We start from the raw sequence: 16,707 nt of genomic DNA, 5'->3' as shown, positions 1-16,707 counted from the left end.
AATTAAAAGCTTTTGGAATGTTTTTCATTTCCCTGTAATGCAAACAAATGTGCAGTATAGAAAATCTTAGTTCTGAGTGGTACAATTTTGAGCATATAAGAACCTTTCTTGTGGGTGAACAGGGTTCAACTCAGGTTTATCAGACCAAGCAGATCAATTCTAAGTCAATTTAAACTGACAAATGGAAAAATAATTTTAATTATTATATACATTGGGAGAGCTAATCATCTGTATTATATGGAATATCCATGGGCCAGTATTACAATTGCAACAGTTCTGGAAAACTGGGGAGTAGATGAGTAACTGCTTATAACTAAAGGGTACTGCAGGATTGCAGACAGGCTGTCCTCAATATCTGCAGGATTATGCTAGGAGGGGAAAGACAGACACCTCAGCCTAGCATTGGGGTAGTTTAACTTTTTATTTCGTATATGCTTATACATGAATACTTAACAGGATAAATTTTGGGTTGCAGGACAGCTTGTTTCAAAATTACTCCAAGCAAGGATGACCTAGGCTCTGAAGAGCTGTTAGGGCTGTTGCCTCTGCCTCTTCTTTCTCCTCCCTGAGGTAGTAAATGCAGCATACTCACCCAAATGCATTGCAATTCATGTGAGGTTAAGGATGTAAAGACTTCAGGAGTTGCACCTCTAAATCTTAATTTTGCAGGTTTAGTTTGATTTCCTGATTAAACTGCAAATTTGCAGAATCCACAATTGTTTTGCAATGCAAAATGATGGAAAGGTGGTGGTGATGATGGGGGGTGATCCCTGAAAACTCTAGGAAAGCACTTGACTGAAAAGATGAGATGGAATTTCTTTCTCTTCCATTAATCTCTCCATTAAATAGAGATTGAAATGTGTGTAGAGTCTAGTAGAACTAAAATGAGTATAACAACTCCAGATATCTTTTTCCATAGGGAAGAGAAAATAGGAATTAATTCTTTCATCTTGGGGGCAAAATTTAAACTTCTTATGAATGATGTATGTGAATTTATGTTACTTATGAACTCAGAGCCACAAAATGAAGAGAGAACCCGTATACTTGTTGATAGTAGCACATCTTAATCTTTTTTCATTTGAGAACACTCAGCATCGGTTTAAGTTGAAAGATAAGGCCACACATACAAAACGGGGTCTGTATAATAAGGGTGAATATATTTTAGTGTTCTGTAGAAAGACTATTCGTAACACAGCTCGTGCAGGTTTTTATAGTTAGCTTTGCATACAGAGATTCAATTTATATTGAATGTTAAAGGCAGTACTCTACGTTCTGCAGTGAGAATTTTACAGCGTGTGCACAGAACTTAACGTGCAACATGAAAACTGCATTATGCTATTTTATGTTTCAGCAGGTAAGTCCTAGCCTTGTTTATTCCCCAGCACAAACCTCTGGCTGGCCGTGGAAGGTCAGGCTGGGAAGTTGCTCATGTTTGACACTGCAGCATTTGGGAGTGATGAATATTTAATTAGGCAAGAGAGGACCATGTGGGAGGTTGAGGCAGCTGTAGCTCCTCATTGAGTGTCTGCAGTATCATCTTAGAGCGTTGTGTGGAAATGAATCCCTGGGGTAAGCTTCAAGGACACAGACTAGGTTAAAAAAAAAAAAAAAAGGCATTCTGATTGAGTAGCTAGTTACAGGGAAGTCAGAAATAATAGAGACAAATGACAAGCGTTTTAAAAAGTGTTTTTGTTATGCTGGTCAAAGGTTTTATGCTCTTTCTGGCTAAGCCACCAGGTTTTACTGAGCTCCATAAATGTAATAGAAAATTAAGTCTGAAACTATAGAGTTTAGAAATATAACAGCAATGGAAGTAATTTCTTGTATACAAGTATTAGCTATTAGAATGGAGCATGTGTATGACTTGCTGATATTATGCAAACGGCATGAGATAGCAGTCATTTCTCTGTAGTACCATTCTCAGCCCAGCACTAGTTGTTTGATTTTTGATGATATTATTCTTAGCAAGCTTTCAGGAGAAGCTAAAAACTAGAGACAGAAGCAGGAAGATTGTGCATTAATTTTCAGTGGTATAGGCTGGGGTAAAGGTCTCATGTTATTTTGTGTTGCACATTAAGAAACATGGACGGGATGGATAAGTGAATTTGGAATGCTATGAAGTTGTTTTTTTTTCCTGTGAAATTTTTGTTAGATTTTGCTAAATGAAAAAAAATGTTGCCTTAAGTACATTGGCAGTCCCCCTGCTAACTGTCCTGGGCTCTGTGGCAATTACTGTTCCCACCCACGACAGAACAAGGCTATGTCCACATCCCATATGAACATCCATTTTAATATGGAGTAGATGAAGTAGAAAGATTTTTGTGTTGCCTGTTATTGCTGTAATGTTCAGGACAGAAAACAATGAGCAATAACAGTTCTAAACCAAGTAAATTTAGCTTCATCCCCTAGCTTGTTGGCATGGAGCAGTGAGGAAGGGAATATCTATCTGCATCTCTGCTCTCCCTGCTCACATTCTAGCATGTAACAATTGCTGGTTTGTGTTATTATCTAAGACTTAAATTTGGGCAAAAAAATAAATTTTTGGGAGAAATTTGTATTGCTGCTTACTGTTTGTGGTTAAAGCCATGGCTGGTATGGTCATAGAAATGGTGAATACCGTGGAATTCTGCAGTTTCTGGTGCTTTTTGTGAAAAAGGGCTCTAATCCTGCTGCATCTATTTTAGATGGCAGTCAACTTTGGACACCTTGCTACAAGCTACTGTTGAGTCAAGAAATAAAAAAAGAGAAGAGCTATTAAAATAAATACACTGGGGACTATGATTTAGAAAGACTCTCACATTTATGACAGGCAAGGAGCAACTGAGAGGAAATCTGATGATGGTCATCTACGCATGGCAGCTGTTTATTGCGCTGATCGTAAACATCTCGCTGTTACCTTGTGTTCACCCATCTGTTTGTTTCTGCCCATCTGTTGTTTCTTGCCATGTGCTTAGGTTGTAAATATCTGTTCTTTGAAATAAGGTGGCTAGAAACCCTCTGATAAAATGTTCAGTTGTGGAATTCAGCATTTGCGTTAAGAACAAAGACTCTGGCAAGGCTCTTCAGTCAACAGTGAGGAAACTGTGTACAGGTTCTCAGTGTTCCTGGTTGACCCTTCCTGAGGTTGAGGCCGCTTACTGAATTTGTTGTTTTTAGAAGATTCAAATTAGCTCTTTTTAAGGAATAGCACAGGCTACTTCAGGAGGAAATTGCACTCTTTCAATTTGGAAGATCGTTTAAAATGTATGTGAATGAAACATACAATGCAAATAGTCTCCAAGAAGCTGATCAGCTTACGTACTCTGCATATGTCACTTCAACTCATGTTGTTGTGTGTGTTTTTTAATTTTTTTTTTATTGCCAGTCTGGTGAACTTGCATCTAGCAGGCAATGTCATCCTTATTGCAGGGATTTCTTATCTGTTTTTTTCTTAAACCATTATGCAGTGCTTTTTTGCAAGTTGAGTCCTTGCTGTTGTTAGCTATGACATCCAAATTTAGCTTCTGATGGAGTATTTTTAAGGGATGATTTTGCTTTATTTTGTTATTAAATGCAATCTGTATTTAGCGTTTTTTCTCAAAAAGAAACTATAGTGCTAGCTAATTCAACATTTATCATTTTATGCTAAGTCATCACAATGGATTATTCTTTTTAAGGAAGATTTTTCTTGTAGCTTTGTTTAAAAATCTTCATATAAAAAAATAGAAAATATTTGATTATTAAGAGCTGTAGAGTATACTTCGTACATTCAGAGGAACTTTTCTATTTTGTATTTAAAGTGCTGCTGTGGTTGGTCTCTTTTAAAACAAATAAAACCACATTTCCTGCCCTTTTATTTCATGCATTCCAAGTACTTCAAAATAAAAGAAGTTGCTTTGTACTGTTCTTGGGTGCCTGTCGATTGGGCTGGATAAACTAATTTGAAAGTCCAAGAGTTTACAAATAATATTTACCTTCTCCTTCCATTTGCTTTTCCTAAACTCTGGGAAAAGAATTGTTTTGCATACTTTATTCCTTCTCTATTGTACTTCAATAGTGGTTTCTAAACCCTGATTTCTAAGTACCTGATTCCCAAGTCCAGAACTTCCAGGAGCTGATCCATGTCCTTCTGATGTTAATAGAAATCTTATTAAAAAAAAAAAAGTTTTACTTCAGACCTATATATATTACGAATTAGTAGGGGCAGTCATTCTTATAGATATAAAAAGTATTTTTATATTCCAGTGCAGAGACTCTGTTTCTGAAGACTTTAATGTGTCCCATCTTAAAAAAGTGTATTGCCAATACATAGGAGTTGGTGTTCTCCAAAATTATTTCACTATAATGTATTTATTGACAAAACCATGGTGTTTTTTAACTATTCTTCATTGTGATTTTTCCTTTCCACTCTTCCCTGATCTGCCTTTTTTTTTTTGATTTGGGGTAAGTAGCTTCTAGTCAAAGATTGGACAGCCATTTGTTTTGAGCAGGAAAATAATGGGAGCTAGATTCGGATTCAGTTTTATCGGAATATTACACTGTTTGTTAAAAGTCTCTTATTGAAACTGGTCTGAAACCTTACATGAACTTTTTCTTAGACAGTAATTACTGTTATTGCTGTATTGAAATGTAAAAGGTTTAGGAAAATTAGTCAGAACTGATGCTACTTTGTTTTAGGGGAGGGAAAAAAACGATCATGGTGACAATGCTTATTTAAAGCTTTAGAAAACCAGTATTTCACTTCTTCATTTTGAAGTACTACTGCAAGTGAAATTTATATAAAGCAATTAAAAATGTTAAAGGATTAAGCAGGTCAAGGACTCTGGCTGAGAACCATTTGCATTGGCCTCTTCTGTCTTCAGCCAAAGACGAGATGCTCACAGTTCTGTTTTCAGTATCCATCTTCACTTCTACCAGCTGTTTAGGGAGTTTCCCTTTCAGAGGTGGAAGAAGGTGGCAGTGGTGTTAAACTCTCTGTGGCAAGGTTTTGTTTTCTTGTTGTTTGTGGATTTATTTATTTTTAATGCCTTTTCTAAATAGAAGAGTGGCTGTAGGATGAAGCAGTGCAAATACGAAATGCTGAAACTTGCCTAGTTTCTTCCAGGGCTAAACCCTGCAATGAGCTAAAATGGGGATTTCTTGGGGGTGTTTCATTTTGGCTCTTTCTGATAGCTTCATGGCCTCACTGCAAGCATAAGAGAGCAGGCTTGTGTTTTAGTTAGCATAGACAGAAAACATGTCATCTAACTGCAAGTTTGCTAATGCTTTGATGTGTTGCGTCTAGAATGTATCTATCCCTGCTCAGTGCACAGTACAAAAATAGTTTGAAGATGCGCATTTGTGTTTATTACAGTTTTTTAAAGGCATTTACCAAAATGTTTGTGTGGTCGATGCTGTCATTAAAATTAGATCAGACAGTGATTTTCTTCTGTTAAGCTTTTCCTTAATGGGTTCTTTGTCTTCTTTTAACTGTATTAGGCATTACATATTGCATCACCATCTAATGCAATACTTGGAGTTGTTCTGCGTTTCTGTAGTCCAGGGAAGTAGTCCGAGGGAAATGAAAACGTATTCTTCAGCTTCTCTGCTCATGGGGAAAGACTTCAGCAGATCACTTTTATTAATAGGAAACGCTTCTCTCACGCAAGGCAGCAAAGCATGAATTTCTACGGGAGCAGCAAAGAGTGCGTGCAGCTTCCCACCCAAAAAAAAGCCTTTCTTGGAGCCACCCTAGCTAAGGTCTGTTGGCTGCCGCCTGCCCCAGCCTTGGGGGACCCCTGGGGCCCTGCAGCTTTTGAGGGGCTGGCCAGGAGCCCCCCAGCTCCCCTGCCTTCTGCAGGTGAGCTGGAGGTGAGGCAGCCCTCTCTTCTGACCTTGAGCAGCGCGCTGTGATATCCGCCACTGGGATGTTTTCTGTTAAACCCACCTTTTGATGTTGTGCTGTGATTTATTTATTTTTTCCATCTTCCTCCCAGCAAAACGGAGCGATGCCGTGCCCTCGATTCCCTTGCTGATTCCCTGAGGGGCAAAGCGGAGCCTGTGTGTGATGTCTGTGGGGTGTGTGTGTGGTGTGTGTGTGTGTGTGGGGGGGGTGGTGTCTGTGTGATTTATGTGGGGTGTGTGTGTGTATGTGTGATGTGGGGGGTGCGTGGTGTCTGTGTGATGTATGTGGGGTGCGTGTGGCATCTTCGTGTGGTTGTGTGCGGCGTGGGGTGTCTGTGTGTGATGTCTGTGGGGTGTGTGTGTGATGTGAGGGGTGCGTGGCCCCGCCCCGGGGCTGCGGTGCCCGCCGAGCCGACCGCGGGCTGTGCGCGGGCAGCGCCTGCGGCGGGAGCGGCTCCGGCCCCCCGGCGCCCCCCGGTGCCCCCCGGTGCCCCGGGGCTTTGCTCGGCAGGCAGCGGAGGGAAGGAGCCGGGGGAGTTTGGGCTCGGCTGCTGGGAGAAGGCGAGTTGCGAGGCTGCCAACTGCCTCAGAAGTTTGCTGCCAGGAACGGTTCCCTCTATCGGCAAAAGTGCCCGTCTCTTCTCAGAGGAATACCTTGTTGCTTAAGATGAGTGGCTGTAGGAAGCGGTGTAAGCGAGAAATCATGAAATTTGCCCAGTACCTTCTCAGGCTAATCACAGGTTCTCTTCACACAGGTAACGGCTGTTTTTGTTTGTGGTCTAACCGTGCGGCGTGATAACAGGACGATTGCCTGCGTTTAATGTAGTGATGGCATTGCTTTATGTTTATAATTCTCATCTTGTAAGTAATAAAAAGAAACCTACGGACCAATTTGTGGCTGGGGATAATAAAAACAGAGCATGTGGTCTTGTGAACGTTGTGGTGTTTAGACAATGTGAGGGGTTCCCTTGAGCACTGGCAAACCTGCACCCCGATGGGGCTGCGTGTCTACGTGCCTTCACCCGCTCACGTGCGTGCCCTAACGGGGAGCACAGCACCCACGGGATGCATGGCCATAGAGGGGAAGCTCCTGCTTTTTATTTTCACTCTCCCCTACAGATTTACCACCGCAGTCAGCCTACATTCTTTTTCGCAGACACTTGTTTTTGCTTATTTCCACATGTAAACCAACTGCGATGTGGTGCTGTAGCAGCTCGCTGCAAACTTTAAATAATGCTTGTGCTTTTTGCCCCTAAAGAATTTGGAACTTAAGTGGCTGCTGACTTAATCTATTTTGGGTAACCTTGGATCAATTGTACAGTGCCAGAAGGGATTTGTAAACTGGATTGATCAAACAGTGTAGTTTTCTTTTTAGCACTTGGGAAAATACAGTTTTCTTGCAAATCAGCATTTTCTCTGGTTATTCCCAGGGACTGTCACATATGACAACTTACATGACGTGTCATTCTGTACTAGTGAAATACAACTTTGCTTCTTTCTAGACTTCAGATATGTTTTTCCTTGGAAAAATCAGCAAGCAGAGGTGCAAGTCCAGCTGTAGCAGATAACAAGCAATTATACTAACAGGATTATTGAGAATTAAATGTTCACTTTGCTAAAAGCATTTTGAAAGTTTCTGCTGATTATTTTATTTTTTGGTTTATTAATCACTGATGGAAAGCTTTGAAAGCAGAGTTGACTCTGCACTCATACTTTATTGATAAATTGCATTTATCAATATTTTGGGTTATACTGCTGTAGAAATCACTGGCAACCAGTACTTTATAAGGTACTTGTAACTTATATAAATCTAATATGAACTAGTGTAGCTTTTCAGTATCCCCGAGTGTTTCGTAAAGTAGAATTTCCCTGTCTTTTTCTGTCCTATTCTTATTCTGTCATTTTTTTGTATATTGTATCAGTTCAGATTTCTTTGAAATGCTGACTTCTTGCTCCTGTGGGTTGCTATGGAAATTAAGTAATAGACGATGCAAGAAGAAAGCTGTATTAGAGATGAAGGCCAATACTCCTATTTCACAAAGTCATTCAAGCTTTTCCTTTCCTGTCTACCAAATGATGTGCTCTATTTTTCAGACTGATGTTTGTATTGCAAGCTTTCTAAGCTCACAATTCAAAACCATTTTCCGGAGTTGTGGATACTGGTTATACTGTTACTACTAAGAAGTTGTTTCACTTATAATTAAGAAGCACATCTTGGAGGCTAAATTACTATGAAGACGGTAGAGTGTATGAAATATGTTACCTTAAAGGAGGCAAGCCTTAATCCAGTCTTTTGCATTAGTGATTTAAGGCACTTTCACACAGGTCTCAGGAATGGAGAAAGTTCCCAGGATTTTCATTTACTTCTATTACAGATAACAGCAGTATCTTACTACTCTTACTAGGATAATAGTCCCTGCTGTGTTCAAATGATGTAACAAGTAAGATCAAAATGTAATGTGACAGTAATTGAACTGCAAAGAGGTAGACTTAAACCGTTCAGTTCTTGCGTAGCCCAGTCTATCACATCTGGTAGTTTGCATCAACCACAACTGTTGCAATACCAGTTAACTCTTCTACCTTCAAAATCTAATGCATAATTCATTATGCTGATAATTAGATGATAATGAAGATGAATGAGGAAGTCTAGTTGAAAGTGTTAGAAAACTATAGTTAATTTGTGTATTGAACATGTTGCTCTTTCTGTGAGTGTTCATTCTAAAATGTAGAATCACCATCAGAAACTAAAATGTATGCTTATTTAGGTTTTCACATGTGGGCAGCCTGCTCTGCTTACATGACTCAAGTCACCAAATTATTTTCACACTGCAGATATCTACTAAGGAGTACAACAGGGAACCCAATTTAACTTCCCTGTTGATAAGATTTGGCCCGTGTTTCTTCTTTCAGGTGTTTATTTAAATTTATAATAAGTTGGAACTACACATTGTTGAAAGCTCGAGCACTAAATCTAATCCATACCTTTTTTTCTGTATGGGTAAGTGTGATGAATATATCTCACCTTCATTAATATAAATCTGCATGAGCACTGGTGTTGTGATTTGTTTATCTTCTAATAAGGGTGAAGAGAGCTAGGACAAAGGCTCAGTTTGTTGTCTATAGGCCCAAGTAAAGTCACTGTTGTTGATTGTTTTTACTGCTCACGTTTTGTAATCCGTTGTGATGCTAAATGGACCTGTTCTATGGTGAAACTTGATTTATTTTTCTATATAAAATATTATCTAATATGGCTGTCTGAGATGCAGTGTAAACATGGACTTGTGCTTAATATTCAACTTGGCTGTAACTAATGTTAATGAAACTACCCCCCTTATTAAAGGTAAATGCTACATACATTTTTTACAATGGGCTCTAAGCGACTATCTCCGCCTAAGTCCAGACTTCTTGCTTTTTTATTTTACAGCTTGTTAGCATGGTTGAAAGCAATATGTAGTGAGAATAAAGTCTTTGAAACAAAGTTTTTCACTTTCTCTAGTTTCTGCTATATATGAAGTTGATGTGATTCCACAACTGAAAGGTACTCCCTCAAATACTTGAAGACAGCATTCCCCAAATGTCACACCAAGTCCTACTCTATTGCCTGCTGCCTCTTGAGGCATGTTGGAAGTGCCTTTTCTTTGAAACATTGTCATACAGAACTTCGTGCTGCAGTTGCAAATGTTTCGGTTTTGAGATGCATCATGAATTTGTGTAATACAAATACTGAGATTAACCACTGAGAGGGAAATGGACCATAAATTACTCTGAAGTGGAAAAAACAATTTCAGAGCAATGGCCAGGAAGTTTTTTTAACTATTTTAACTGGTAAAATATGGGAATTAAAGAGATGTTAGTAGCAAAAGTGCCATTGATTTCAGTGGTAAATTTCTAAGAGTATATCCTTTTTGGGTATGCTCATATTACGTGCCTGCCACAATGGAATCTAGGATTTTGAGTATGGATTCAAATTCCTGGCTACATGCATTTACAAAGAAAGAACAATTCTGGCTGTGATGTGCTCTCTCTCTCCAGCAACCTGAGATGATAATCTTCTAGAGTTATGCAGATAAAGCTATGGACTGATTGTGTGTGTTTTTTTAATCTATAGACTGATGCCATTGGTGTAAAGTAATATTGATCATAAGCTTGAGATGTTTTAGTTAAATCTGTTTGTGAATGTGGGATATACTTTCTGATAACACTTTCCCTGAGAAACTGATGTCTTACCAAAAGATCATCTTTGGCCTTTTATGTGTGCAAACAAGCAAATTAATGTTTTTTAGCTTAATGCCAGTAGGAAGATGCCCTCTGAGCATCATTTCCCTGAAGGTGAGGCGGACACTAGCACGGGCATCCAGGGGCTCATGACAAGTCCTGCTGTGTCTGTTGCAGCTCACCTGCCTATCAGTGCCTAAAGTTCACCTCAGTTTGAGACGGTAGTTTTGAATCCTTCCCAAGGCTGCTAACTTTGCATAGATTCATTAGATATCTCCCTCCCTCCTGCACTCTGGAAATAAGGGGTGTGTAGCTGACAGTCTTCCCTGAAGAGAAATTAGATGTTTCCCCATGTTCAAGGAGAATGCACCTACTTCCAAGATCCAGTATTAGAGATAAGCCCTCTCCACTTTTGTCCATCTTACAGCTGAGCATGTGAACATCACAGGACCAGAAACAGACAGTGACAAGGCGCCTAAGTCTTTGCTGATGATTAGGGAATTCATTTGGGAGAGAGTAGAAGTGGGCTGTAAACTGCACTTCATGAAGTCATGCAATTAAGAGATCTGTAACCATCCCAAGGGCAAGTACCATCACCATGCCACTTTTTGACATTCATCTTTGACAAAGACCATGTAGGAATAGGTACCAGCCACATGGAGATCCTGAATGCTTACCAGCTCTGAGTTATGGATAGATTGAATTATGCTGAAGGAGATGCCTTACTTCATGACCTAGTTCAGAGACAGGGAAATGCCGAGGCTGAATGCCCCACTGGGCAAACTTCCTGCCTTGTTCCCTTTCCTACTCCATTCTGTCACAACAGCAAATCCATGAGGCAGTCTTTGTTTCATCATCAGTGCTGGTGTGGTGTGGATTCCATGGTTGTTATAGTATCCAGTTTCAGCTCAGCCTTAATTTTTAGGTATGCATGTTGTGGCTGCGTTGACTGAATCATTCTGAAAAATCAGGCGAACGCATTGGGATTTTTACTCACGGAGTAAAACCTAGCAGAATATGGGATTTGAGTTCAGGAGTCTGAATGTAAAACTCGCACAATATATATCAGCTTTTTTAATTAAGCTATGAAAAGTTCAAAATGAATGGTTATAAAAATCTGAAGATTAATTAAAATATTTTATAGGAATGTAATAGACTAATTAGTGACAGTAGCTAAATGTTCCAGAATAACTTTTTCCCTTTACAGTTAAAAGGTTATGTAAAAAAAAGAATGTGGAGACTGACAAGTGCTTTTATTTAATTATACTTTTTCTTCTTTTTTGAGTTTTGTGCTAAGGAAAAAACGCTTTACATTTAGTCTACGAACAAACGAACAATCATCTTAAATATGGTAAATGAGGATATTCCAACAATTGATTAAATACTTTTCTAAATCTCAGTAGAAGTTAGAGATGAAAAAGTATTGTACTTCTAATGCAAAAGACAGTTTCTCTTTTAATAAAGAACTGATCCCAAAATGAAGTTAGTGTACCTTTCTCTGTGTAGTCAATTCTCTGCATAGCTTTATGAATGAGTGATGCTAAAAACCCAACTTAAATAGACATAGGAAACAACTGTCAGACTGTCTCTGAGATGGTCTCTTTAGACCTTGAAGTATAATAACCATGAGGAAAGTATTCCTGAATTATTAAAGCTAGTTAATTCTGTTATTATTTTCTAGTAGTTCTTTTCCTCCATGTTGTTTTAATTGTTTAATATTTGTTTTTGGTGAGTTGTAAAAAAAATACTCAGTTTAGCCAAAGATCTGGAATTACTGTTAACTGATTAGTCAATATGAACACTTGTAAGACATGTTCTTCTAATGGGAAGATAGAATAATCTCACAAATTAGTAAAAAGATCTGTAAAAGGTGGGGTTTCTTTATATATATAATATATATTATATATAAAGAAATATTTCTATTCTATATTGCTAACTATATATATAGTATATATATAGCATATAGTTGGCAATAGCTATGTAACAGCATCCTAAACAGCAGAGCAGGTAGTCTCCATACATTCTGTCAATTCTTATACATGCTGCTTAATTAGGTAAATTCAGAGGGACTTAAAGACTCTGGCAGACAGCAAAGGAGGATAAAAATCAGAGGGCTGAAGCAGTTGCAGTCCCTGGGCATCTGCCTGTCTCTGACAAAAGCTGCTGCTAAGGACTGAGCTGCTCATTTGTCAAGTCCTGTCCAGCTTCAGGTTCCAGCCAGGCATATGCAGGTATGCAGCTGCTGCTTCTGTGTTAATTCCTTATATTGTGCTGAAGTTCAGGCCATGATTAATGAACTGATCAGACACCTTTTGGGCCAGTGATGTCTGGCAGTTAGGTTGGCTGAGGCTGGGGAAGTTTAAAAGAAAAAAAAAAAAGCAACTGAATTTTTGAGCATGAAAATGAGAAAATGCTTCATGTGTTGAGCTAGTAGAGCTGTGCTTTTGCTGGAATGCTTGGTGTGATACAATGTGGAAAAACAGATCCACATGGCCCTGTAGAATTTATCCCCAAACAATTTCCTTTAAAGACTGTAAGAGTTGCAGTTCTAAAGAGGATTTTTTTTCTATTGCTCTCTGATACAGTTTTACTGAAAGTGATATGAGGAACTGAAAAGAATTATCAAATGAAACTAGCTTGATTTGCACCCCATCTCAGATAGGATTTCTATCAAGAGAACATTTTTCATCATGATGGCTTTGGCCTTTGAAAACTTCAGGTAAACTGTGGAAGACTGAGAACTGAATAAAAATAACAAGATAGGAAAGTAAAGAATGGAATATGTGAAACATTTGGTGAATTAATTTTGTAATGAGTTAAAGAAAAAATGCTAAGTTTTTAAAATTCTGGTTTGGCTTTAATTTCATGCTTAATCATATTGATCATATAACCTTCTGAAAGACCTGCACTGACTTTTGCATTTGCTTAGATTTATTAGCTTAGTACACAGTCAAATAAATGAATGAGAAACTACGCTCACTTGTTAAGGCCACCTCTGAGTCACGGGAATAATCTTCTGAAAGTGAAGATTAAAAGAAACTAGGTAAGAAACGCAGCTATTCATGAGAAAGCATGAAAGGGAACATAATTCCCAGTAGTCCTTACAAAAGCAACAGAAGCGGAAAAACTACATTGCTGTATTGTGTGGGATCGTACGAAGTGAAGAAGTGGAAATAAGCCCTCATTTTTACACAAGCAAACAAGAAACGTGGTCCTTTTAAAGCAAGTTGTGCAGTTGGATCTCATTCAAAGCCATGGAGCCTGTGCTAAAATAACTTGATTGAAGCAAGGCCTGCAGTGGCAGTAGATCACTGGTCTATTAACCTACAGAGAGACAATACAATTAGGCAATAATAAAGAGCAAGCCTTTCATCTCTTTAATAAAATCTAGGCCTTTTTGATACATCTTTTGCCTTCTGAGGTACTAGCAGTGGATTCTTACAAACCAGAAGTGCTGGAAACTGTTGGTTAGATGGTGCCCATGCAAGTGAACTTCACCTTTCCCAGCACTGTTCCATGGATGTCCGTGCACCAACTCTGACATTCCTAAGGTTATCAAAGAGGTGCTTTTTTCAGGATTCTTAAATTTGCATCTCCCAAGCAAAGGAGATGGCAAATGAATAAATATTGAGAAACTAGAATAAAACAGTAGACAAATGCAGCTATTCTCAGTTTGTGTCTGGATGTTAGTTCTGCTTCTAACACATGGCTTAGATGCATTTAAGGGTCATCTGTTTCTTGGATATCTTTGGATAGTTTTATGTTTTTTTAAGCTCAAAATCATAACTGTACAGTACAATACTAAAAGTGCCATGGTGAAGGTGAACTCACCCTGTGTGAAAACTGAGTAGAGGAACATCCCTCTAGGCCTTGCACAGGAAGAGCTGTGCACTCTTATACTTGGACCACTTCATGCATCCCTTGCTTTTCCGTACCTTGCAGTGAAGATGGATGCACAAGTGCAGTGACTAAGGACTCCAGTGCAAGGCTGGCCAGCAAAAGGGCATCCTGCTTTTTGTGAGAGCATGGAGAGCCTCAGGTGTGCTCTATCAGCCCTTCCCAAACTTCTTCCTATATTGGCCTTTGCCGTTTCTCCTGCCCTTTCCCAGGCAGGAGAAATACTATGCTCATCCCACTTCCATTCTCACATGATATCAGGAGGTGATTTTAGTGCTGTGATTGCAAAGCTCTCTCTGTTCCGGGCTGACTTTGATTAAGTAGGCAAATGAGGCCTATCACACCGGGGGTTTTAATTGAGCTCTTGTATTGCTCTTGCAGTGGAGTGGTCACTAGCCTGTTCCCTGCAGGGACACATAGCTGTGAGTGTGAAGCACACAGTGGCACATCAGAAGCATTTTGTTAAAGAATGACTTTAGCACTTGGGAGTAGGCTACTGAATGAATAACCCTGAGAGAACCTTGTTCTTTCCCTGTATTTACAAAATCTTGCTAAAAAGCAGCAGTGCGCAGAGAAGAGAGCAGTAGAATTTTCTATGGATTTTTTTTTTCCATAGCACTTCAAACTGTTTGGAATCAAGCTTTTACTTTGTTCTATTTGAGAAGAATATATCTCATTCAAGGCTATATTATATGACCCCCCTAAAAATTATTTCTGTATTTCTTTTCATCGCTTGTGTTCACTGAAAATGTTAAGTGATTATCTCATACTGAAAAGATTTTCAAATAGCGATGCACTGATTGATGTATGTCCAGTGTAATAAATTTTCATTTCTCAAATATTTTCTTGTAGCTCAACTAGAGGGTTGTTTTTCAATAAATAATACAAGGTAGACTCTCAAAGTGAATTTACAGCATTGTTTTCTATGCATAGACCCATTTTTAAAAAGTACTGTTTAATTATTTTACAGTATGTAGTAAAGAAAGCACAGTGAAGAAACTTTAATGAGTTCTCAGCACCATTTCCCTAATGACATTTTAAAATTTTCTTCATTAGTTCTAATGTAACTACAGAATTTCTACCATCTTTTTTTCTCTCATTTCATGAGATGAAATTTTGGAAGTATAGTGCCAAACTATAATAAAAGGACTTTGCTTAGCATTAAAATTCAGAATTGAGAAACGGATCAATGAACCCAGCCACCCAGCCAGAGATGAAGTAGCGGGTCCAGGCAACTGTTGAGCAAAATCTATAACAAGAGGACGAACAATGGTTTCCAAGCTTTATTTGAGGCTGTTTTGTTGTTATGGGGCTAATAGGGAACTTTAACAACCAGGGAAGGTGAATTACCATTTTGAACGCAGGTTAATAACATTTCTTTATCATCTGTTGAAAAAATGCATAAAATAAAATGAGAAATAGAATAAGTTAAAAGAAAGCATTAATCCAAAATATCAAAATCATAAACAGCATGAAAAAAAGAGCAGACAAATGAAGAAGATGTTCCCTTTTTAATGCAAATGGTGTCTAAAATAAAGTTATTTTAAAAGGAGATCGTAGCTTGTAGATGTCACAAAAAAGCCAAAGTATGAGCATTCATGGGGAAATAATGGGTTTTGCTTGTTTCCAAATGCTGCTACTTTTTTTTTTGTTTTGTGTTGCTGAAAGTTCCTGTTCCAATAAAAGTACTGTTCATCAACCTCATAAGGATTTTTTTTTCCTGAAGAAATGATTCCAGAATCTGCATCTCTACCTCTTGCCTTTGAAGTAGTCTGAACCTCACGATTCTGTTATTTACATATATATATGTATACATTATATATATATATATAGGTGGAATGCACTGTATGTAGTCACCTAAAAAGTTCCAGTTTGCAAGGGTGAAATCTTAGTCATCTCGTACTCAAAGACAAATGTCTTTTCAAAGAAACCAATCAAAATTTCATCTGAAGTTTGCCATTGTAATTTTACACTTGCTCAATTTCCTGATTATCTTTGATAACTTTTGCCAGTATAGGCTTGTTATTAGTCTTCCTTGAAGAGAAATCACTTTTGTGGAAGGATGTGATAGATGCAGTAATGTTACAAGGTTGGCATTTAATTAGGTTTCATACTTTTCATTGACTGAGACACCTAAATGTAAACTATGAGACACTGAGAGAAAACTACTCTATGAAAAAAATGCATAACAACCTTTTCTTAAAGTCCTTTTCTTGACAAATATGTTAGCCAAATTTTGCATGCGTCCTCATTATAATGTTGCTAGATTTTTGTTTTATAGCATGGTTGAGTACCTGAGTTTTGTAAACACCTTTTTAATGTGATCCTAAAGAAATAAGGCCTCCTACAACCTTGTATTTAGAAGCAGACTGTACTGTAAGAAGCACTCTGAGACAAAAGACCAAGATGTATTGAACTTATCAGCAGTTAGCTTAAAAGAAGTCCTGCAAAATGCTGAGAAAGCCATAACTTAGTGCACTTGTGGTACATTGTGCTTCAAGCTGGAGCCTATTATAAATATTTCTTTTATTCACCAGAAAAACAGTCTAGCTGTATACTTCACACATGCTGCAGCTACAGATGTACTGTGAACTTCAAGCATTTCTGTAGGAGATCACTCATATTTTAAGTAATGCAATTAATTAGAAAATATTTGATAATAAACCACTGCTAATCACTCCTTTTGGTAATTGTAAACTTTTTCAGAAAAAAATCTAGATTGACTGTCTCCGC

At 38.2% G+C, this 16,707-nt stretch overlaps 1 protein-coding gene across 6 annotated transcripts in view; it reads left to right on the top strand.

Moving 5' to 3' along the window:
• The window catches only part of KCNIP4 (potassium voltage-gated channel interacting protein 4), a 433,785-nt gene that overhangs the window by 99,908 nt on the left and 317,170 nt on the right, over nucleotides 1–16,707 (top strand). Inside the window, exon 1 of one of the 6 annotated variants that reach the window (XM_013180580.3) lies at nucleotides 6,259–6,617. The exons of the other annotated variants lie outside the window; for them this stretch is intronic. Within the exon in view, the coding sequence (XP_013036034.1) occupies nucleotides 6,530–6,617 (88 nt within the window). The 5' untranslated portion in view covers nucleotides 6,259–6,529. Of the gene's footprint in view, nucleotides 1–6,258; nucleotides 6,618–16,707 lie in introns of those variants that run through there. 6 annotated transcript variants of the gene reach the window in all.

This window comes from Anser cygnoides, chromosome 4, assembly GCF_040182565.1.
Source record: "Anser cygnoides isolate HZ-2024a breed goose chromosome 4, Taihu_goose_T2T_genome, whole genome shotgun sequence".
Classification (NCBI taxonomy): domain Eukaryota; kingdom Metazoa; phylum Chordata; class Aves; order Anseriformes; family Anatidae; genus Anser; species Anser cygnoides.
The sequence above is the reverse complement of the archived record's forward strand: the minus strand, read 5'-3'. Positions and strand labels throughout refer to the sequence as shown.